We start from the raw sequence: 25,748 nt of genomic DNA on the forward strand, positions 1-25,748 counted from the left end.
TAATTTAGCATTCATTACTTAGTGAACTGTCAGAATGTCTGGGACACTTTGATTTGAAACAGCGGATATCTCACGATGCACAGAGACTCTTAGTTCAGCTTCCACCTCCCTTCCTTCAAACATGGAGAACATGTCGTTCCCAGGTGGACCCCCGCCGGTCTGCAATGACTCTGTGGACTTCTACTCCCTCAAGTCAGGGAACCTCACCGACCTGAACTGCACTCCTCCCCGTGACTTTTACTTCTACGCCGACCTGTACGTCATTCTCCCCGTCATCTACACGGTGATCTGTGCCGTGGGACTGACAGGAAACACGGCCGTCATCTACGTGATCCTCAAAGCCCCAAAGATGAAAACCGTGACCAACATGTTCATCCTGAACCTGGCCATCGCCGATGACTTGTTCACGCTGGTGTTGCCGATAAACATAGCAGAGCACCTCCTGAACTACTGGCCTTTCGGGGAGGTGTTGTGCAAAGTCATCCTCAGCATCGATCACTACAACATCTTCTCCAGCATCTACTTCCTCACGGTGATGAGCATCGACCGCTACCTGGTCGTGTTGGCCACGGTGAGGTCAAAGCGCATGCCTTACCGCACGTACAGAGCCGCCAAAATCATCTCCCTGTGCGTGTGGATCCTCGTCATCCTCATCGTCATGCCTTTCACCGTGTTCGCCGGTGTCTTCGTGAACCCGATGGACGGGAGGAAGAGCTGCGTGCTCAGCTTCCCCAGCCCGGAGAGCCTGTGGTTCAAAGCGAGCCGGATCTACACGCTCATCCTGGGCTTCGCCATCCCGGTCTCCACCATCTGCATCCTGTACACCATGATGCTCTACAAGCTGAGGAACATGCGGCTCAACAGCAACGCCAAGGCGCTGGACAAGGCCAAGAAGAAGGTCACCATCATGGTGTTCATCGTGTTGGCCGTGTGCTTGTTCTGCTGGACGCCGTTCCACCTCAGCACCATCGTGGCCCTGACTACGGACCTGAAGACCACGCCGCTGCTCATTGGGATCTCCTACTTCATCACCAGCCTGAGCTACGCCAACTCCTGCCTCAACCCGTTCCTCTACGCTTTCCTGGACGACAGCTTCAGGAAAGCCTTCAAGAAGATGCTGGAATGTAGACCGGCCTGAATGTACCACAGCTGCACACGTCCACAGAGTCCTACTTTGGAAAAGCAAAAGCAGATATTGATTTAATGTTCAGGTTGCAACTTGAACTCTCCATGTATGTGACGCAGATTCCATTCTTTGATTTGTTAAAGCTGCACTAGGCAACTTTGCACATAGTTTGCACATGATAGCAAGACGTAGGTTTCTCTTATTCACATCAAAGCGTGTAAAAAAATCTGCCTGTAAACTGCACACACACACTCACAAGTGACACACCTGTCTATAAATGCTTTATACTACAGCAAACCAAAGTGATCAGAGGAGGAAGAGTTGCAGAATGTCTTTGAGTCCGGCTCTTTTTCAAGCTGCTGGGGTGCATTCATCATCTCATGTGGGCGGGGGAAGATCTCCTCCCTGCAAGAGTCAGAGGCTGAATCAAAACGTCCATCACCTGGACTCACGGACTGTTCCCTTGAGGGACGGGACTAGAGATTGCAATATTGGAATGGGATAAAAGTTCTGCAAATCAGCAATAGAGTAAACGTTCAGACTTCATTGATTATAGAGTCTTTGCACCCAAAGCAAACTCCCTGACGGTCTGTTTGCATCGTTGATTTGTGCAATCATAGATTTAATGCAATCATAGATTTAATGCAATCATAGATATCATGCAATCAGAGATTTCATGCAATCATAGATTCCATGCAATCATAGATTTCATGCAATCATAGATTTCATGCAATCATACATTCCATGCAATCATAGATTCCATGCAATCATAGATTTCATGCAATCATACATTTCATGCAATCATACATTTCATGCAATCATACATTTCATGCAATCATACATTTCATGCAATCATAGATTTCATGCAATCATAGATTCCATGCAATCATAGATTCCATGCAATCATAGATTTCATGCAATCATACATTTCATGCAATCATAGATTTCATGCAATCATAGATTTCATGCAATCATACATTTCATGCAATCATAGATTTCATGCAATCATAGATTTCATGCAATCATAGATTCCATGCAATCATAGATTTCATGCAATCATACATTTCATGCAATCATAGATTCCATGCAATCATAGATTCCATGCAATCATAGATTCCATGCAATCATAGATTTCATGCGTTTGTGCCTGCAGTGTTTTTTGCAATCCTCCAAGCTCAGTGAGTTCTGGATATTTGGATTCAGCCCGTCTGAACTCTCTCTCAAAGATCCAGATGGTTCATTCTGTCACACATAAGTTTCGTGGTCTTACAGATTTTTTCCTGGTGCAGCTTTTTACATCTCAGAGCTCAGAGAGAGAGAGAGAGAGAGAGAGAGAGTAAGTGTCAGTGTGCAGAAATGTCAATACCGGCTGCAGCAGAGGATAACAGCTGACAACAATACAATGGCGCGCGTGTCTGTTGAAGTGCTTGTGCAATCAGGTATGCTTTCCAGGTTGAAATGCAATTAAAAGCGCTCTCTCTTTCTCACTATGGGGAAAAGTCCAATTATGAGGCAGTGAGGCGAGAAAGGTCAGAGGCAGCATGTCGTGACCTTCTCCGGACTCCAAACTCCAAACGAGGGCCTCAGAGGGGACGACCATCTGCTGAGAGGAGGGAAACACAATACACGGTGGTGTCGCTGATTTGCATGCCGTCACTCAGAGAACCAGTCGGAGTTTGGAGGGTGATTGGATGCATGTCTTTGGATTACAGGTGATTGATTCTGAATCATTCTGCACTCATGTATGCAAACACTGTCTGCCTTTTAATGACGCTGCGTTCAGGGTCATCTCAAAGGAACCAAAAGATGCATTTCACAGAGACGAAGGAGTTCTTCTTTTTGTTTCTGTCTCTTGATTCAGAGAAACTTTCCTGAACAATAAGACGGTCAGAGCGTCGGCTCTCTAAATGAGGACTCATTATTTCCCCAGAATGTGTTTGTGCTGCCTCAGAAACACACGAGGAACCTAACCGACCCTGACAGCAGTACTGTAGGCCTGCTGGGAGACAGGCATGGGACAGGAGGGCTATGTAAAGTGATTCTGTGTTCTTCTTCTTCATGTCTTTTTTTTTTTTATGTGAGCCTTTGTCGCCCCCTTTTGAAAATAGAGCGGTGGTACATGGGAGTGCAGCCAGAGCCTTTTACAGACACAGCTGAGAGTGGTTACATGGTTTCTGATATAAGATTCCTCCTTTCAGTTCCTTTTGTTTGAAGCTGGATTTGGTATCAGACCTCAGATCTCCTGCTGGAGTTAAGATCCAGACATTAAGGGTTAAGAATATCTGCAATAATGCAACTAAAATACGCTTCAAATCTCACTCAATTTTGATTTTTCTTTGCACAGTTGAAAACATTTAGACAATGCAATCATGATGGTCCTCTGTAGAGAAAGCAGGGCTTATTTGAGGCTTCTCTTTTGAATATCTGATGCATGTTAATGTCTTTTATTTCACATATATCTCCTCAAATGTCGTCTATAGATTTAAGGTGGTGAGGCTGAAAAGAAACTGAAATATTGAGAGGATTGAAGGGTGTTTTAAAAACTCTTAAACTAATTTTTTCCTGAACTCAGTTTCTGTTCCAGGATATTTTTTTAAGGAAGAGAGACAGGCAAAAGAAATCTTGCTGTCCTAGTTTTGTCATGTCTCCGTCTTAGAGTGTGTGATTTTCCTCTTCACTCCAGTCTTTATGAATGAACAGAGAGGAGGAGGATTCAAGGATTCAATGATCCAAGGATCCAAGGATGTTTATTAAGGAATTTTAGTTCCTCAGGTCCAGGTTAAAACCAAAATAAAAACACACACAACGATTTAAATAAATAATAAATAGAAAATATGAATATTGTGTATATAGCACCAGCTTAATCTAACAAATTAAAAACAATCAATCAATTTTATAAAAATCAAAAAGTTTTAATTTAATTTAGAAACTTTTTCATCTGTAAGAAAGTGTTCAGAAAAACTTTTAAAAGGTTTCAAAAAAAAGTTCTGCCTCAATTATTTTCATGTCACTTATTTAAGATTCAAGATTCAAGAAAGCTTTATTGCTAAATGAGCTCCAACACAACAAATTTGACATGGTGAATGGAACACTGGTACTTGACAACATGACAGTAAGGACACAACAAGACAGTAAGGACACAACAAGAGAGTAAGGACACAACATGACAGTAAGGACACAACATGACAGTAAGGACACAACATGACAGTAAGGACACAACATGACAGTAAGGACACAACATGACAGTAAGGACACAACAAGACAGTAAGGACACAACATGACAGTAAGGACACAACATGACAGTAAGGACACAACAAGACAGTAAGGACACAACATGACAGTAACGACACAACATGACAGTAAGGATGACAGTAAGGACACAACATGACAGTAAGGACACAACAAGACAGTAAGGACACAACATGACAGTAAGGACACAACATGACAGTAAGGACACAACATGACAATAAGGACACAACATGACAGTGAGGACACAACATGACAGTAAGGATAACAGTAAGGACACAACATGACAGTAAGGACACAACATGACAGTAAGGACACAACATGACAGTAAGGATGACAGTAAGGACACAACATGACAGTAAGGACACAACATGACAGTAAGGACACAACATGACAGTAAGGATGACAGTAAGGACACAACATGACAGTAAGGACGACAGTAAGGACACAACATGACAGTAAGGACGACAGTAAGGACACAACAAGACAGTAAGGATGACAGTAAGGACACAACATGACAGTAAGGACACAACATGACAGTAAGGACGACAGTAAGGACACAACATGACAGTAAGGACACAACATGACAGTAAGGACACAACATGACAGTAAGGACACAACATGACAATAAGGACACAACATGACAGTAAGGACACAACATGACAGTAAGGATGACAGTAAGGACACAACATGACAGTAAGGACACAACATGACAGTAAGGATGACAGTAAGGACACAACATGACAGTAAGGATGACAGTAAGGACACAACATGACAGTAATGATGACAGTAAGGACACAACATGACAGTAAGGACACAACATGACAGTAAGGATGACAGTAAGGACACAACATGACAGTAAGGATGACAGTAAGGACACAACATGACAGTAAGGATGACAGTAAGGACACAACATGACAGTAAGGACACAACATGACAGTAAGGACACAACATGACAGTAAGGACACAACATGACAGTAAGGACACAACATGACAGTAAGGATGACAGTAAGGACACAACATGACAGTAAGGACACAACATGACAGTAAGGATGACAGTAAGGACACAACATGACAGTAAGGATGACAGTAAGGACACAACATGACAGTAAGGATGACAGTAAGGACACAACATGACAGTAAGGACACAACATGACAGTAAGGACACAACATGACAGTAAGGACACAACATGACAGTAAGGACACAACATGACAGTAAGGATGACAGTAAGGACACAACATGACAGTAAGGACACAACATGACAGTAAGGATGACAGTAAGGACACAACATGACAGTAAGGATGACAGTAAGGACACAACATGACAGTAATGATGACAGTAAGGACACAACATGACAGTAAGGACACAACATGACAGTAAGGACACAACATGACAGTAAGGATGACAGTAAGGACACAACATGACAGTAAGGATGACAGTAAGGACACAACATGACAGTAAGGATGACAGTAAGGACACAACATGACAGTAAGGACACAACATGACAGTAAGGACACAACATGACAATAAGGACACAACATGACAGTAAGGACACAACATGACAGTAAGGATGACAGTAAGGACACAACATGACAGTAAGGACACAACATGACAGTAAGGATGACAGTAAGGACACAACATGACAGTAAGGATGACAGTAAGGACACAACATGACAGTAAGGATGACAGTAAGGACACAACATGACAGTAAGGACACAACATGACAGTAAGGACACAACATGACAGTAAGGACACAACATGACAGTAAGGATGACAGTAAGGACACAACAAGACAGTAAGGACAATAAATATAGAAACCTAAACACAAATCCAAAAATTCTAAATAAAAATACTATCAGTACAGAGAAAGGTAAAGAGGTACTTTTAAAGACATGCCCCACATACAGGGGCCACAGTCCTCGTTGCAGGGGTCACAGGTTTGACTCCAGCCTCGACCATTGCATGTCTTCCCCCTCTCTCCACTCCCCATGTCTCCTGTCTCTCTTCAGCTGTCCTATTGATTAAAGGCAAACATGCCCAAAAAACATAACTTTAAAAAACACCCAAAAAGGTGGAAAAAGACTCACCTGGAAGAAAAATGTAATGTCTTTATTCCAATTTAGAATGTGGAGTAGTGTTGGATTTCACCGCCTTGTGGCTGAATCGAGTATTACACCAATTAACTGTTTTTTTTTTTTGTTGCTTGCATCTCTGATCCAGAAACTGTCCTTACCCAACAAGATGAAAGATTATCTGCAGGAGATGCACTAATGAGGACACAGAAACGAGACAGTGGGAGCAATTTGGTGTTCAGTTAAGAGATTTAAACCAGTTTTACAGAAAACTACAGTTATGAGACGTTTGCCTCCAGTGGCTCTTGGTTTGTGTCCATGTGACTCTTTCACTGTTCAGTCCACCATCCTACTGTTCTGGGTTCATTTCTTCTTCACTGGTTTAAGGAGGTGTTATTTACAAAACAGTAGTCTGCTGCAAAAACTACACCCAAGTTATCTTGGATGCATCTATCAGCTGATGTATGGTGAAGTGTAAACACCCGGCTCTGCTAATGAAGCAGATTTCTCATAGAAGCTTGCAGAGTTAAGTTTGGCCTGAAAGAGAACGTTAAATTCTACTCTGAATTTGAAACTTCATTAATTTTTATCCACTAAATTGTACATTTCAAAGATGATTTCAAGGATGGAGAAGTATTGACATGCTGAAACTTTCATATCTTATGAGAGATTGAGAGTTTTTTATTGTTTTTATTATTATTTAAAAGGATCATGCATATTAATTAACACTTCTGTAAATATGCCAGAATTAGCCAGAAGGCTAGCTTACATCTGTAGTCCCTTGCCAGATGTTAAAAAAGGCTCCCTAAAAGAAGATCAAAATAAGAAGGTAGAGGAGAAACCAAAACACAAACAAACAAACAAACAAACAGAGTTGGTGTAAGATGAAGGCCTGATGGTTTGCAAACTTGAACTGCAGAGAATATCACCATGCAACTTCATATAGCTTTAAGAGGAAGTGATGAACTCCTCCACCTCACTGTGCAGCCTGCTGAGTCGTGTGTGCGCTCATCTCTGCAGCTCTAAAAACAAAAACAGTAACTCCTCTCAGCCTCTGATGATCAGGAAGTGAGACAAACTACACATTTAAGGATCATGCATATTAATTAACACTTCTGCAAATATGCCAGAATTAGCCAAAAGGCTAGCTTACATCTGTAGTCCCTTGCCAGATGTTAAAAAAGGCTCCCTAAAAGTAGATCAAAATAAGAAGGTAGAGGAGAAACCAAAACACAAACAAACACACAAACAAACAGAGTTGGTGTAAGATGAAGGCCTGATGGTTTGCAAACTTGAACTGCAGAGAATATCACCATGCAACTTCATATAGCTTTAAGAGGAAGTGATGAACTCCTCCACCTCACTGTGGAGCCTGCTGAGTCGTGTGTACGCTCGTCTCTGCAGCTCTAAAAACAAAAACAGTAACTCCTCTCAGCCTCTGATGATCAGGAAGTGAGACAAACTACACATTTAAGTCCAAATATCTTCTACAGAGGTTTGGTCTGCATGGCTCTGACTGATACTCCAGACTCTGCTCTTTACGTTCTGTTGTAGTGGTCATCTTCTTTTTCCCATCCAGCTGTACAGAGGAATGTATAAAGTCATATTGATGTATAGTCAAAGATTCTTTATGGTTAAAACCTGTCACATTTATGAGAAATATTATAAAGATGATGAAACACGAAGATGAGATCCATGAAATTGATCCATGTATATAAAAGTATTTCACGTCTGTCAATAACTGCTGATGACTTAATAAACACAAGCTTATTTTCCCACTGGTGCTTTATCATTTGGAGACACTTGTGTCTGACGGATGAGACGGAGAGGTCATGAGGTGCATGCGGAGACGTGTTATTGATGTTATCGGTATCATCAGGGGTTTGCATCAATGTCAGGGTCACCGGAGAGATTCTTTACACGGAGGACCACGTTGGCCGTCAGCTTGGAGGGGGCAGCAGGATGGATTAGAGCTCCCTGTCAGGTAAAGGTCACAGATTCAATCAGGCTGCTCGGTCCCTGAGGTAACGCTGAGCTGTCACCTTCGACGGTAATGTTCAAGGGAAATCAAGCAAAGGGGGAGAAAGATGCTCCTCAAAGCGATGAATTATTAAGAGTTAAAATCAATAAATCAGCTGCTTTAATTCTTCTGATTATATCCAGAATGACTGATTACCATGCAGGGATGTAGATTGAAATTTCAATATCTGGGGCATGCACATCAAAAAGCAGGGAAATAAAAAGGTAGTGACTATCTGTCAGAGAAATTGAATCGTGAACTTCAAGATGAAACATTGACTGAGGGTGTAATGGTAATTTTGGTTCCTTTGTGGTCAACTCCTGTCCCCTCATCAAGATACCAGGTCCCTAAGTGTTTTAGATTGTGATGTCTAGACCCCCGAAACCTCCTTTATGAATACACAATCCCATCCTGGTGCAGACAAAGGGTGTGAAAGGTTGTGAAACACCTTAGGGGGCGGTCCTCAGGTATAAATGTTCAAGCTCTCCCCATGTTTGAGGTCTTTCTTCATTCCAACCACTCGGGTGTTGACTGACCTTTTCCTTGCAAAGAAAATAAAAACCTTGTCGGCCGTCAGAATTCTCTATTTCATTAATCTCCAGTAACAGGAAGTAAAGGGAAAAACTTCCATGACGAAGGAAATGTTTTAAAAAAGCACATTATATTGATCATTATCAGGTTTACACAGATGGACTTCTTATGCAACCAGCAGAGGCGCCCCCTGCTGGCCAGAAGGAAAGCACGTAGGTTCAAATGAATGATGTGTGTTTTATTAGGGCCCGAGCACCGCTGGTGGCGAAGGCCCTATTGTAACCCTAAGGGTTATTATTATAGGAGATTGCAGTTTTGGACCCCTGAATGTGAATGAAAGCGCAAATATTTTTGCACACTCATCGGGTCTGGTGAAAATTGCAAGTTATTATAGGTCTCGCAAAAAAAAATTTGAAGCGCCCCCTAGAGGTAAAAATAACACCCTACGAATCGAGATTTTTTAGCTACATGCGTGAAAAATCTTACACATATTCATGGCATCAGGACGCACAAAAAAGTCAGTGGCACCCATATTCAAAACTCAACAGGAAGAGCGCCACCTAGCTTTGAACATGAAAAAATGGGCCAAAATCGGTCCGTGCAAGGGTGCATACTTTTGCTAATTTCTCCTAGAGCTTTTCTCTGATTCAGTCCAAACTAGGCTCATTCTATAGTAAACCCATTGACGATTAATACAAAGTAAAGGCATTCCATTCAGATGAAAGATGTGGGCGTGTCAGAGTTTGGGGCGGGGCATCAAAAAAAAAACGTCGGAAAATTGAATTTTGTGACTTTAAAATGCACGTAATCTCACTTCCGAAACACTCATCAGCCCAGGGAAAAATTGCGACATTTTATGGGTTTCGCAAAAATAGTTGAAAAAATGTGCTCACTAGCGCCCCCTACAGTTTAAAAAAAAAACTCCCCATAGGGGTTATTTTGAGCTACATGCTTGAAAATGTTTACGCATATTCATGGCATCAGGACGCACAAAAAAGCCTCTTGCACCCATATCCCAAACTCAACAGGAAGAGCGCCACCTAGCTTTGAACATGAAAAACGGGGTCAAAATAAGGGTGCATTTCGCTATTATCTCCTAGAGCTTTTCTCCGATTCAGTCCAAACCAAGGGCAACCTATAGAAGACACCTTGACGAGAAAAAATTATCAGAACAAATTTTGATCAGACAAAAAATGTGGGCGTGGCATGCGTTGAGGCGGGGCATCAAACGCACATACAGCTTTGAATGTGAAGAATGACGCCCATATAAGGGTGCATACTTTTGAGAGCTCCTCCTAGAGTTTTTCTCTGATTCAGTCCAAACAAGGCACATTCTATAGCAGACATATTGATGATTAAATTATTGTTAAAGGAATTCTGTTCTGACAAAAATTGTGGGCGTGGCACACTGTCAAGTCTGGGGTTTCCTTAAAAACTTGGAACATTTGCACCACCTAAGGCAGCATATACTCTCAGATCTTGCTTTCGCATCATGTGGTGGCAAATATCAGGCGACGGTTTACGTGTGGCGGCGGCTCGCATAGGCGGCGGCGCGTAGGCGGCGGCGGCTGCAGGTGTGTGAGGGCCTGTTCATCGCCGCTTGCGGCTTTAATTTGTTTACCATCTCTGTTAGCTGTAAGATTTGTATTCATGAGTTGCTTTGGCTTCACCAAGAAGATATTAGAGTTTAAGATGCAGGAATGTTCTCTCATTTGATTTCATCAAATTCAATATTTTTCAACCAGTGGAGGCGCCCCCTGCTGGCCACAAGGATTCAAGTCATGGATGCATTCGCTCAACTTTTTAGGCCACTCTTCTTTCTTATTTCTTTCATCTTCGTTAACAGTAAGACTTTTTATCCATGACTTGCTTTGACTTCATCTAGAAGATATTAGAGTTTAAGATGCAGGAATATTTTCTCACAAGTTTCATTAAATTTCACTTCTTTTTTCAACCAGTGGAGGCGCCCCCCCAGAATAATAGTCCTCAGGTTTAAGGTACTGATGCTTCTGTGCAACTTTTTAGACTACGCTAGTTTCTTATTTATCATCTTTGTTAACAGAAAGATTTTAATCCATGACTCACTTTGACTTCAATAAGAAGACATCAGAGTTTAACACAGGACTTCCACCAGATCCATGTCCGGTCCGTCTCCGGCTGGAGACTCCAGGACCGCCGGTGAGGACCGGTTTTGAATCAGTCACGATCATATGGTCGAGAATCAGCGGCGCTCATGCATGTGAGCGGGGGGGGCGTCGTTTTGGAGGAGCTCCGAGGGAGGAGGGGAGGGGTTAGACGGAGTCCTGAGGAAAAGCTACATTCAAATTCATGCTGGTTTTCCGAGACTGTCAACCCTAGCTTTAAATGAGAAAGAAAAACTTTTAAGCACACCGACTTTATAAAAACTTCTTTAAAATAACGCAGCTCAGGATGCTTCTTAATGAGGAATTAAAATTATAAAATGAAACTCTATCATGAAAACACAATCCCATCCTGCAGCAGACAAAGGGTGTGAAAGGTTGTGAAACACCTTAGGGGGCGGTCCTCAGGTATAAATGTTCAAGCTCTCCCCATGTTTGAGGTCTTTCTTCATTCCAACCACTCGGGTGTTGACTGACCTTTTCCTTGCAAAGAAAATAAAAACCTTGTCGGCCGTCAGAAGTCTCTATTTCATTAATCTCCAGTAACAGGAAGTAAAGGGAAAAACTTCCACGACGAAGGAAATGTTTTAAAAAAGCACGTTATATTGATCATTATCAGGTTTACACAGATGGACTTCTTATGCAACCAGTAGAGGCGCCCCCTGCTGGCCAGAAGGAAAGCACGTAGGTTCAAATGAATGATGTGTGTTTCATTAGGGCCCGAGCACCGCTGGTGGCGAAGGCCCTATTGTAACCCTAAGGGTTATTATTATAGGAGATTGCAGTTTTGGACCCCTGAATGTGAATGAAAGCGCGAATATTTTTGCACACTCATCGGGTCTGGTGAAAATTGCAAGTTATTATAGGTCTCGCAAAAAATAATTCAGTAGCGCCCCCTAGAGGTAAAAATAACACCCTACGCATCGAGATTATTGAGCTACATGCATGAAAAGTACTACACATATTTATGGCATCAGGACGCACAAAAAAGTCAGTGGCACCAATATTCAAAACTCAACAGGAAGAGCGCCACCTAGCTTTGAACATGAAAAAATGGGCCAAAATGGGTCTGTGCAAGGGTGCATACTTTTGCTAATTTCTCCTAGAGCTTTTCTCTGATTCAGTCCAAACTAGGCACATTCTATAGTAAACACATTGACGATTAATACAAAGTAAAGGCATTCCATTCAGACGAAAGTTGTGGGCGTGTCAGACTTTGGGGTGGGGCATAAAAAAAAAACGTCGGAAAATGGAATTTTATGACTTTAAAATGAACGTAATCTCACTGCATCCGACACACTCAACAGTGCTGGGAAAAATTGCAACATTTTATGGGTTTCGCAAAAAAAGTTGAAAAAATGTGCTCACTAGCGCCCCCTACAGTTTTCAAAAACCCCTCCCCATAGGGGTTATTTTGAGCTACATGCTTGAAAATGTTTACGCATATTCATGGCATCAGGACGCACAAAAAAGCCTCTTGCACCCATATCCCAAACTAAACAGGAAGAGTGCCACCTAGCTTTGAACATGAAAAACGGGGCCAAAATAAGGGTGCATACTTTCGCTATTAACTTCTAGAGCTTTTCTCTGATTCAGTCCAAACCAAGGGCAACCTATAGGAGACACCTTAACGAGAAAAAATTATCAGAACAAATTTTGATCAGACAAAAATGTGGGCGTGGCAGGCGTTGAGGCGGGGCATCAAACGCACATACAGCTTTGAATGTGAAGAATGACGCCCAAATAAGGGTGCATACTTTTGAGAGCTCCTCCTAGAGTTTTTCTCCGATTCAGTCCAAACAAGGCACATTCTATAGCTCACATATTGACGATTAAATTATTGTTAAAGGAATTCTGTTCAGACTAAAATTGTGGGCGTGGCACACTGTCAAGTCTGGGGTTTCCTTAAAAACTTGGAACATTTGCACCACCTAAGGCTGCATATACTCTCAGATCTAGCTTTCGCATCATGTGGTGGCAAATATCAGGCGACGGTTTACATGTGGCGGCGGCGCGTAGGCGGCGGCGCGTAGGCGGCTCGCGTAGGCGGCGGCGGCTGCAGGTGTGTGAGGGCCCGTTCATCGCCGCTTGCGGCTTTAATTTGTTTACCATCTCTGTTAGCTGTAAGATTTGTATTCATGAGTTGCTTTGGCTTCACCAAGAAGATATTAGAGTTTAAGATGCAGGAATGTTCTCTCATTTAGTTTCATCAAATTCAATATATTTCAACCAGTGGAGGCGCCCCCTGCTGGCCACAAGGAAAGCATTCAAGTCATGGATGCATTCGCTCAACTTTTTAGGCCACTCTTCTTTCTTATTTCTTTCATCTTCGTTAACAGTAAGACTTTTTATCCATGACTTGCTTTGACCTCATCTAGAAGATATTAGAGTTTAAGATGCAGGAATATTTTCTCACAAGTCTCATTAAATTTCACTTCTTTTTTCAACCAGTGGAGGCGTCCCCTACTGGCCAGAATAATAGTCCTCAGGTTTAAGGTACTGATGCTTCTTTGCAACTTTTTAGACTACGCTAGTTTCTTATTTATCATCTTTGTTAACAGAAAGTTTTCATCCATGACTCACTTTGACTTCAATAAGAAGACATTAGAGTTTAACACAGGACTTCCACCAGATCCATGTCCGGTCCCTCTCCGGCTGGAGACTCCAGGACCGCCGGTGAGGACCGGTTTTGAATCAGTCACCATCATATGGTCGAGAATCAGCGGCGCTCGTGCATGTGAGCGGGGGGGCGTCGTTTTGGAGGAGCTCCGAGGGAGGAGGGGAGGGGTTAGACGGAGTCCTGAGGAAAAGCTACATTCAAATTCATGCTGGTTTTCCGAGACTGCCAACCCCAGCTTTAAATGAGAAAGAAAAACTTTTAAGCACACCAACTTTATAAAAACTTCTTTAAAATAACGCAGCTCAGGATGCTTCTTAATGAGGAATTAAAATTATAAAATGAAACTCTATCATGTCTCTGTGGAGCTTTCTGGACTAATAATTACTTCTGTTTGCATGTTGGTAACAAAAGCATGGTTGCATCCTCTTCCTGAATTCAGAGGCTCCGAATAGGGCCAAAATCCCTGTCAGGGCTCCTGCCTGTGTGTGTTTCATTTTCCTCTCAATGCTTTCCTCACAGACAACCATGTGTGTTCAAGCAGCTCCATGAATACACCTGTTACATGTGTGTAAGTGTGTGCAGTGTGTGTGCAGTGTGTCTGAAAAAAAATGTAAGAGCTCCCCCTGGTGGTCAATATGATGAGTAGATATCAAAAATGCTCATTCCAGAGTTTGTAATGAGACGTCACGGTCACTAGAGGGCAGTGTTGGTCCAAGTTGATCCTTATACTCTGAGAGCTTGTGTGTTTGCCTCTTCTTCTGTGGTTTGATTCATTGTTTTTTAACATTTAGACAGGACACACACACACACACACTAACTGGGCGGAAGTAAAAATAGCCTCAGACAGACGTGTTTGAGTGTGTTTACAGTGTTACATCATTTGTTTGAATTGTTTTAATGAAAGAAAGTGATTCAAGAAGTTTCAAGAAAGCAACTAAAATATAAACAATCCATAAAATGTCTTGAAAAATTCGCTTCCTGTCCAGAAATTGCGTGTTTATTTAATTTCACTGATGTGATGAAGCTTCAAAAACTCCAGTTGTAAATCCTGACATAAGGATCAGTGTGCTTTCATTCACATCTTTATCTTGTGGTGGAATACAGTGGAGATTTAAAAGCTGCAGATGATAAATTGTAGCTCTCCTCCTCTTGTATGGTTACCGCTTTCTGTACCATAACATCCCTCAAGAACTGCATCCACATGAAACACATGAATGTAAACATGTATACTGCTGTCCTTGCAGAGGTCACCCTGCCTCCACAGGATCCTTACAGAAACCAAAGTTTAATATGATTTGAAGTCCATGGCAGAGATGTTCCCAAAGTTAGTACCAGTGGTTATGGATAAAGAGGAAAGATTCCTGCTGGGCGTCGTGTTGAATATGCTGGGACACACTACGGGGCTTGATCACCCCTGCAGGGCCTTCCTCAGGTGAGGGTGTATAGTTGTAAACGGCCAAAACATCCAATGACCCTGAGGTATACCACTGACGATGTGTCCCAAACCAGTTCAACCATACCCAGAGGAAAATTTTACTGCTCAAGACTTTCTCTTCTAAGTCTCTGGAGACAAAATTGAGATTCTCACTTCAGCCTCATTCAAGTTTCAAATTGTTCTCATTGGTTTCTCATTAGTTTCTCCTAAAATTCACTAGGAGAAATAGTTGAGACCATGACATGAGACTTATTTGAGACTTAAATGAGAGATCTCATTAACGGCTAATTTATTTTTGGCCTTTTTGCCTTTATTTGACAGGACAGCTGAAGAGAGACAGGAAATGTGGGGAGTAGTGAGCGGGGGAAGACTTGCAGGAAATGGTCAACCAGCCGGGAATCGAACCGGCGATCTCTGCAACGAGGACTGCAGTCTCTGTATGTGGGGCGCTTGGACCGCTTGGCCACCAGTGCCCAAATGAACCCGCCCCTTTAATTGTAATAGTCTGGCTAAATCTGCGGCCCATATTTTAAATAAATGGTCTGTCATACCTGTTGTATGAAATCTCTATCTTTTGCAATTTCTCTCAAATCCACTAAATCTTTGTGAAGTGGTTTTGTTCCAAACAGACTTGTAAAGGAAGGACCAGACTGTGAAGTCAAAGAAGAGATCATTTCACATCTAAATAGCTGATCTTGAAGTGGTTCAAATGTTTTAATGAGAATTGTAAGTTTCTGGACAATTACATTGAAATCTTAATTTTGCAAGGCACTATAAATGTTGATGAAAAGATGAGCTCAGGCTGTTTCTTTGCTCCATCTGAGCTCAACTTGAGACACAAAAACTGAGTCTGACAAAAACAAATGGATGAGGTTAGATTGAGACGTTTGAGAGAGCTCCCTGATTTCTCCACCTGAGCTCAAAAGGAGTCACAACACTTGAGAAATAACCTGAGAATCATTTCAGATTCTGACCAGATCTCCTTTTGAACTGAAAGGGAGACTAAGCTGAGACTTTTTGATACTTTTTTTCTGGAGGCAAGAATGAGAAACAGGAGACATAAGCTATAGTCTCATTTTGCTTTCAAACAGATCTCATTGTTGTCTAGGAGACAGAAATGAAAATACTTTTGAGATCTCCTCTCTAAATTTCTTTTCCTCTGGGATACTCACTTAGTAGGAGCCAGCATTTAGAGGATGGTTTGATGACTTACTTCTGCAAAAAAGAGAACACAAAAATGCACAAAATTCTGATATTTGAAGCTCATGCATCAACAACATGACTCCAAACTCTCAGCACTCTTCATAGTTCTCCTCCATCCCACTGCTGCAAATCTCCAAACAGCCTCTTTCAGCACGCCGGGGTCACCTGTGGTCACCTGGAATCACCGGCCTTCAAAATGCAACCCCCTGATCACCAATTAGTCTCACTCATGTTGCACACGAGAGAGACTCAGTTGGACAAACACTTCGGGCGTGTGTCAGAGTGTAAAGGAGGCCTGAGGTGACTTGTACAGATGTTGGGTAAGGAGAAGGAGCCACAACAACTCTGAGGAAGAGGAGGAGTGAGAGGCGAGGTACAGAGTGATGTGTTTGATTGCTTTTTTCAATCTGTTTTCTGTCAGTCCAGTTGAACGCTTTGAATCGCTGCATGAATAAATACATCTTTGATATATTTCTGTATCCGTGCACTGATGTTCTGATTGCAGGTGAGTTTTGCGGCACATGATGGGTAACATTTGTGCTTCATATGTATGTGGTCGGCTCCTGTAAATGCTAAATCAGGACATAAAACATGCACTACAACAAAATAAGAAAGAGGAAACATACTTCCACACACCAGTTTGAATATGTATCATGGCCTTTCTGGAGTCCCTGAGCCTCCTTGTCTCATAGGTTCCTCTGGATCTCTGCCGAAGCTCATAGTGCCCTATTACCCCTCTAGAACACTACGCTCCCAACATGCAGGCCTGCTCACCCTACCTAAAGTCTCTACAAGTAGTATGGGAAGTCGAGCCTTTGGTTATCAGACCCCTCTCCTTTGGAATCATCTACCAGTCAGAGTCCGGGAGGCAGACACCCTCTCTACTTTTAAGAGTAGGCTTCAAACTTTCCTTGGCTCAGGCTTGGACCAGCTCCTAGTTATGCTGCTATAGGCTTAGACTGTCAGGGAACTGGCGCACTGACACACTGGGATCCTGCCTTTCCCTCTCTCTCCTCTCTCTCCCTATCACTTACTTAACTCCTCCTGTCCCATTAAAGTTCCTAACCATAGACCTTTCTGGGGTCCCTGATCTCCCTTGTCTTGTAGGGTCCTCTGGGACAAGTACTACTATCCGTCTCCCCACTATCATCGCTCTCTCTCTCTCTCTTCATCTCCCTCTATCCCTCTCTCCAACACGGTCTCAGCAGATGTGTGTCTAACATGAGTCTGGTCCTGCTGGAGGTTTCTGCCTGTTAAAGGAAGTTTGTCCTTGCCACTGTAACTTGCTAAATGCTGCAAAGTGCTCTGCTCATGGTGGATTAAGATGAGATCAGACTGAGTCCTGTCTGTAAGATGGGACTGGATCTGATCCGGTCTTGATGTTGGGTCTTTGTTAATAATAGAACATAGAGTACGGTCTAGACCTGCTCTGTTTGGAAAGAGTCTGGGACTGGATGGGAATTTTACTTAAAAAGCGTCAAAACACAACAAATGTTTTCTTAAGACTCTCTCAAAACAGAGCAGGTCTAGACCCAACATCAAGACCGGATCAGATCCAGTCCCATCTTACAGACAGGACTCAGTCTGATCTCATCTTAATCCACCATGAGCAGAGCACTTTGCAGCATTTAGCAAGTTACAGTGGCAAGGACAAACTTCCTTTAACAGGCAGAAACCTCCAGCAGGACCAGACTCATGTTAGACACACATCTGCTGAGACCTACCGTGTTGGAGAGAGGGATAGAGGGAGATGAAGAGAGAGAGAGAGAGATGATAGTGGGGAGACGGATAGTAGTAGTTGTAGCAGCTGGAGTCTGGCACGTCCACAGCAGCAGAGATCCAGAGGAACCTACGAGACAAGGGAGCTCAGGGACTCCAGAAAGGTCTATGGTTAGCAACTTTAATGGGACAGAGAGAGTTAAAGTAAGAGACAGGCAGAGAGAGGAGAGAGAGAGAGAGATGATTCCAGTGTGTCAGTTCCGCTGGCAGTCTAAGCCTACAGCAGTCTGAGTCTAAAGCAGTCTAAGCGTATAGCAGCAAGTTACAGTGGCAAGGACAAACTTCCTTTAACAGGCAGAAACCTCCAGCAGGACCAGACTCATGTTAGACACACATCTGCTGAGACCGTGTTGGAGAGAGGGATAGAGAGAGATGAAGAGAGAGAGAGAGAGAGAGAGAGAGAGAGAGAGGAGAGAGAGAGAGAGAGAGAGAGAGAGAGAGAGAGAGAGAGAGAGAGAGAGAGAGAGAGAGAGAGAGAGAGAGAGAGAGAGAGAGAGAGAGAGAGATGATAGTGGTGAGATGGAGATCCAGAGGAACCTACGAGACAAGGGAGCTCAGGGACTCCAGAAAGGTCTATGGTTAGTAACTTTAATGGGACAGGAAGAGTTAAAGGAAGAGACAGGCAGAGAGAGGGGATCCCAGTGTGTCAGTTCCCCCGTCAGTCTAAGCCTATAGCAGCATAACTTAGAGCTGGTCCAAGCCTGATCCAGCTCCAACTATGTTGCACGTTATCAAAAATGAAAGTTTGAAGCCTACACTTAAAAATAGAGAGGGTGTCTGCCTCCTGGACCCTGACTGGTAGATGATTCCAAAGGAGAGGTGCCAGTTAACTGAAGATTCTACCTCCCATACTATATTTAGAGACTTTAATGGGACAGGAAGAGAGAGGAGAGAGAGGGAAAGACAGGATCCCATTGTGACAATACCCCCGGCAGTCTAAGCCTATAGCAGCAAGTTACAGTGGCAAGGACAAACTTCCTTTAACAGGCAGAAACCTCCAGCAGGACCAGACTCATGTTAGACACACATCTGCTGAGACCGTGTTGGAGAGAGGGATAGAGGGAGATGTTATTTCTTCACGTGTGAGCTCACATACTTCATGCCGCCCCTGTGTGAGTCAGATCCTCAGTTTATCCACCTCAGTGGAAACAGTCTGGACACGCCCCTGCTTGGTTTTGCGGGTCTCTTTATCGCAGTAACTCAGAACAGACTGTTTAAAGAAGAGGCTCATTGTCAGCAGTTGTCCCTGAAGGTCTCTGAGAGAGTAAACTCTTACAGTGAGTGTTCTTACTCACTCGGTTACTCAAGTGTAAACACTAGAGATGAGCTTTGTTGTCGAAGGCCCTGAGCGTCCGTCCCCTCGACAGAGACATGCAGAGGTCTCAAGGGGCAAGAGATGACACGTGGGAGGAAACTTCAGCTTTAGACTGCGAGGGAGGAAAAATATATGTTGTTTTTTTCATGTGTTAGAAGACAAACTGATGTTTTCATCTATTCAGTATCTATAGAGAACAGAGGTGGGGTGCAGATGTTACACCTAAATCACCTAGAGTCTTTTTCAGCTGGCACCAGTTAGGGATCATGTGTGTTGAATTAAATAAAAGGGTTTTTGTTTGTTTGTTAAGAATCTGCCTCACTCATCAGCAGATATTGGAATCACCTGTGATCTCCCTCAGCTGGTCTCAATCAGCTGAGGGAGTCTATATAAGGAGGCTGAGGTCTCTGTGTTCAGTTGGGTTTTCCTCACAGGAGGGTCAACACCTTCAGTTGACTTTCTGTGCACACATTTAAATAAGCGATCATCATCTTTCCCCATGATGTGCTGATTTGGCCAAAATTCAGTATGTAGCATGTGAACAAGAGCAAAATCTGCAGTATGCCAAAACTCCCCGGATGTCTACTGAGTAGGTTAGATTACTGTAACTCCCTCTTATCAGGCTGCCCCAATAAGTCTCTAAAGATTCTTCAGCTAGTTCAAAACGCCGCAGCTCGAGTATTGACTAAAACTAGGAAGAGGGAGCACATCTCTCCAGTGTTAGCTTCTCTTCACTGACTCCCAATAAAATGTAGAATAGAATTTAAAATCCTTCTTTTAACCTACAAAGCCCTTAAAAATCAGGCACCCTCGTATCTTAAAGAGCTCATAGTGCCCTATTACCCCTCTAGAACTCTACGCTCCCAACATGCAGGCTTGCTAGTTGTACCTAAAATCTCTAAAAGTAGTATGGGAGGTAGAACCTTCAGTTATCAGGCCCCTCTCCTTTGGAATCATCTACCAGTCAGGGTCCAGGAGGCAGACACCCTCTCTACTATTAAGAGTAGGCTTAAAACTTTCCTTTTTGATAAAGCTTATAGTTAGAGCTGGATCAGGCTTGGACCAGCTTTTGTCATGCTGCTTCAGGCCTAGACTGACTAGAACTGGCACACTGACACACTGGGATCCTAGCTCACCCCCTTCCCCCCAACCCCCTCATCTCTTACTTTAACTCTGCCTGTCCCATTAAAGTTACTAACCATAGACCTTTCTGGAGTCCCTGAGCTCCCTTGTCTCGTAGGTTCCTCTGGATCTCTGCTGTTGACAACATGCAGGCTTGCTAGTTGTACCTAAAGTCTCTAAAAAGTAGTATGGGAGGTAGAGGCTTCAGTTATCAGGCACCTCTCCTTTGGAATCATCTACCAGTCAGGGTCCAGGAAGCAGACACCCTCTCTACTATTAAGAGTAGGCTTCAAACTTTCCTTTTTGATAAAGCTTATAGTTAGAGCTGGATCAGGCTTGGACCAGCTTTTGTCATGCTGCTATAGGCCTAGACTGCCGGGGGAACTGGCACACTGACACACTGGGATCCTAGCTCACCCCCTTTCCCCCCAACCCCCTCATCACTTACTTTAACTCTGCCTGTCCCATTAAAGTTACTAACCATAGACCTTTCTGGAGTCCCTGAGCTCCCTTGTCTCGTAGATTCCTCTGAGCTGCCGTAGACGTCCTCCTGCTGCGGACGATCTGGACTCCAGCTGATACGGACGTGCTGGACTCCAGCGGCAACAGCTTCTACTACTCGTCTCATCACTATCACTTCTCTCTCTTACTCCCCTCTATCTGTCTTTCCAGACCCAACTCGGTCGAGGCATGATGGCTGTCTAACATGAGTCTGGTCCTGCTGGAGGTTTCTGCCTGTTAAAGGGAAGTTTTTCCTCACCACTGTAACTAGCTAAATACTGTGATGTGTAATGCTCATGGTGGATTAAGGTGGGGTCAGACTGAGTCTTACCCTGTCTTGAAGTTGGGTCTCTGTTCATAATTTGACATAGAGTGGTCTAGACCTCCTATGTTTGTAAAAGCGTCTTGAGATAACGTTTGTTGTGATTTGGCGCTATACAAATAAAGATTGATTGATTGATTAATTGATTGATTTGGGGAAATTTCCCAGTATGCATCGGACCAGTCTACCTCACGTATTGTTTCCCATAATGCACAGCGCTTGTTCCATTTTTTCTTTTTTCTTCTTTTTGGACGGGGGAACTCAGTTCTTAGGAGCTGTGAAAATTATTAAATTCCACATAAACAACTTCTTAACTTTTGAAATCACAAGTGATGCTAAAGAGGCAGTTTTACTATCACCCTGGTCGTTGTTTACTTCCGCTTTCTGAAACCAGAAATCCAGTGACGTCTAGCTCAGCATCCTGCAGAACAGATCCAACAGAACAGTCATCCTACAGAGTAAATTCAAACACAGTAGGCAGTATGTAGCAGACCGTTTCCAAAACAGCCAATGACTCCCATTTCCTTTATGTTATGGGTCAAATTCAGCTGTTTGTCTTTCCTCTGATAGAATCGGTGGATACCACACCTTTCAGAAAACAGATGCTTGTTTTTCTTTTGACTTTCTTGTTAAAGCTGCTGTTGGTAGTCACAGAGTAAACATCTGTTCAGAGAGAGGGACTTTGAATGTCAACACTATCCCTCCCAACTGGATTTCCTCTTAGCCCCCCAACACAGACTGGCGTGTGCAGTCATGATTGTGCCGGACTCATAACCAATCAGGACAGAGGATTTGAGATTAGCTATGATTGGTCCGTCATAACGGGAACGAGGGGAATAATAACATTGCTTGATACAAAGGCATTGGAAAACGCAGCGATTACTCCACTTACCGATGAGTACCGATGGGTATTATGACCTTTTCTCCAAACCCAGCTTTTCTCTCCAAAAAAAAAGTTATGTTTTTATACCATTCCTACCAACAGCAGCTTTAAGTGCAGTTTTTTTTTCCCACACTGCGCCCCCTGTCCTTTAGGTTTTGTTTTAAAGGAAACGCCACACACCATAAAACATGGACGTGGTCTCAATGCGTCACCCGGTGGTTTCTGAAGCTGAGGTTTGAAGACTATCGCCTGAAGCTGCTGGACTGGAAATGCTACTTTAACGCAACTCTCTGTGGACCTAACAAGAGGCAAAGACTTGAGGTGGACCTTTTAGTCTCCTCATTGGCAGCTCCAGAGTCAAGTCAGCCACGCCCCTAATCATGCAAAACTCTTAACTTTAATATCTTCAAAACGTATGAGTTTTAAAAAAGTGTGTGTGAGCTATTAAGACCTTAATTTGTTTTTTGAACCAGGCTGTAAACATGTTTATTTCTCCTGTAAAGATCAGTTTTTTTTAATGGGTGCGTATGTGGAATCTGGCGCCTCTAGAGTCAGCCTCTAGTGGGCAATCAAGGAACTGCAGGTTTGAGTACTTCTGCATCAGTTTCACTTCTTGAGACCGGAGGTTGCTGATTGTTTTGCACACATATTTGTATGTGTGTTGAAGAGAGTGGTGAGAAAACACACTGACAAGCTATTCCTAATAATAATGCATGTTTTAGGTTTTATTTCTCAACGTATTATTATTACAAATTTGATGTAACTGAAACTTTAACACCTAAAACCTAGGCTGGATTGCATTCATTAGACTTATATAAACAAGGCTGAGGGCTGTGTGTGTGTGTGTGTGTCTGTGGCGGTCAGCAGGAGGGGATTACATCTTTGTTTTTAAACCGTGTGTGTGCTGCCTCTGACATGCTGGCTTCTGTGGTTGCAGCTGTTTCTGTTAGACTGCTTTGTGTTTGTAATGTGTTTGTGGGAAGCCTGGGAGGTTGGATGAGCAGAGCGAACACTGCAAGATTAATGTCCCTACCAGCTTTGCACACTGATATTAAAGGGTGTTGTACTTGTGCATGGCAGGCAGCGTGAGCGGAAGGCATGGAAAAACATGCACATGGAGTCTGATCCTGCAGATGAAAAGAGAGGATTCAGGTTCAACAGAAAACAAACACCGTGCAGGGAAAGTGGAAGAAAATTTGCTGGAGGAGAAATAAAATCTCTGACAGTCTCTTTTTATGTTTTCCTACACTTTTCATTGTCTTTATTCTAAAAATACACATTTAGGAGTTTGCACAATAATTTAGCATTCAGCTTTCTGGTAATTGCCGGCAGTTAGGCACCCTTACAAAAGAGCCACACTGTAAATTACACATTGTATTATTCAACAACCACAGCAGGGGAAATCAACACAGCCTCTCTAGAGAGATGAGAAAGAGAGAGAGTCATTACTGCTCTTGGTTTTCACATCACTCACCTTCACTCTGTGGATCAATCACTTGACATGTATGCATGACAACTGTTATTGAGATTCAGCTCAGACCTGTGGATCTTCTTCAAGCATGTAAAATAGAGACTTTTCACTGGATCAGAAATATACAAATTCATTTAGTGTGTATTTCAAACATGTAAAAGGCAAAACAAACATTATATAAAATGCAAAAAACAAGAGAGTACAGTATAATAATACTCATAATAATGTAAATAAATTGCATCCTCACTAATATGACTTGTCTTCACACATCTGAAAAGGAGTGGGAAGAAGTAAAACATATTAAATCTCACCCCTTCTCCTTTATTAATTAATTAATCAATAATGGTAAATTAGTTTAAAACATATATTTTTTTAATATCCTTTTTTAAAATTTAAATTATGGCTTTATATAATATATACATATTTGAATAAATACAAAATAATTAAACAATATAATAATTATACTATAATAATATAATTAAATAATATATTAGGATTTTAAAAAATCATCAAATAATATAATAATATAATATAATTCATAATTAAATACTATAATATAATAATTTAATAATTTAATAATGTAATAACAAATTGTAATAACCAAAATATTAATTACAAAAATTATATAATCACCAAAACAATTTAAAGGTGACATATCACGCTTTTTTCATCAACATATATTGGTCTAAGAGGTCCCCAAAACATGTCTTTAAAGTTTATGCTCAAAAAAACACTTTGAAATCAGATTTTGGTCTGCCTGAAAAGCCCTCTTCTTCAGTCCTCCTCAGAACACTCTGTTTTCTCTCTGACCACGCCCCCTCAGGAAGTGGATGTGTCTCGGCTCTCCAGCACGTTGATCTAATGTTTACATGTTGGCTGAATATACACGGCTGCTCGGAGATCACGTTACTTCAACCCTCTGAATCTGATCCAGAATCTGATCCTGACGGAGAGGCGCCTGTAGCAGGACCTTTCTGAAGGATTGGTCACAGATTTAGTGTTTCTTGTTGTTTTATTTATCAGTATGTCGACGTGTGTCTTGGTACACAGCTACCAACATGTAGCTATGTGGCTATGCTAACTAGCGCTAGCACTTATCCATGATAAATAAAAATCATCCACTAGATCTTCAGATCTGCAGACGTGGGGAGTAAAACCGACCTCTGCCAGAATGGCAGCAGGACCTTTTATGAAGGATTGGTCACAGATTTAGTGTTTCTTGTTGTTTTATTTGTCAGTATGTCGACGTGTGTCTTGGTACACAGCTACAGCTACAGCTACAGCTACAGCTACGAACATATAGCTATGTGGCTATGCTAATTAGCGCTAGCACTTATCCATGACAAATAAAAATCATCCACTATATCTTCAAATCTGCAGACGTGGGGAGTCAAACCGACCTTTGTGTTTATTAAGACAGCCTACAACTAGCATGCCTCCCTCCTAAGCTCCTTGTTAGCACACACGTGTGCAGGTAATGAAAAACAGAGGAGGGGTTGAGTTGTATTTTATACAGTCTATGGGCTGAACAAGCTCCAAGCTCTGACTCCGTGACAGACCGGATATTGTTGTTACATAACAAAAACACTGAAGTCTGAAACGGCTCGTTTCACACACATTTACAGAAAGGTGGAGAAATCAGAACAGGGGCAGAATGGATTCTTTTCATTCTCGGGGGGTTTGTAGACAGGGACACATATTTCAGGTAGAGAACCATTAAAAAGTCAATTTTGCATGATATGTCACCTTTAATAATAATTTCCAAAATATTAAGTTTAATTATATAGCACATTTTGAAAGAACAGGGGTCACAGAGTGCCGACAAAGAAAAACACACAACATCCAAAAATAACAATTAACAATAAAAAAATTCAATAGAAATAAAACTAGAGCATTGGCAAGGCAAGGAACAGTATACAGCAAGTTAAACATGATGACAGGGTTAAGAATATTTTTGCTT

At 42.4% G+C, this 25,748-nt stretch overlaps 2 protein-coding genes across 2 annotated transcripts in view; one reads left to right on the plus strand and one right to left on the minus strand.

Annotated features, from left to right (window-relative positions):
• Positions 1 to 3,697, plus strand: part of npbwr2b (neuropeptides B/W receptor 2b) — a 5,283-nt gene extending 1,586 nt beyond the window's left edge. The window contains exon 2 of the mRNA XM_034694822.1: positions 1 to 3,697. This exon is cut by the window's left edge and continues 709 nt beyond it. Within this exon, the coding sequence (XP_034550713.1) occupies positions 122 to 1,138 (1,017 nt within the window). The 5' untranslated portion in view covers positions 1 to 121 and the 3' untranslated portion in view covers positions 1,139 to 3,697.
• cables2b (Cdk5 and Abl enzyme substrate 2b) overlaps positions 1 to 25,748 on the minus strand; it is a 140,183-nt gene that overhangs the window by 61,757 nt on the left and 52,678 nt on the right. The window lies entirely within an intron of this gene.

This window comes from Notolabrus celidotus, chromosome 11, assembly GCF_009762535.1.
Source record: "Notolabrus celidotus isolate fNotCel1 chromosome 11, fNotCel1.pri, whole genome shotgun sequence".
Taxonomy (NCBI): domain Eukaryota; kingdom Metazoa; phylum Chordata; class Actinopteri; order Labriformes; family Labridae; genus Notolabrus; species Notolabrus celidotus.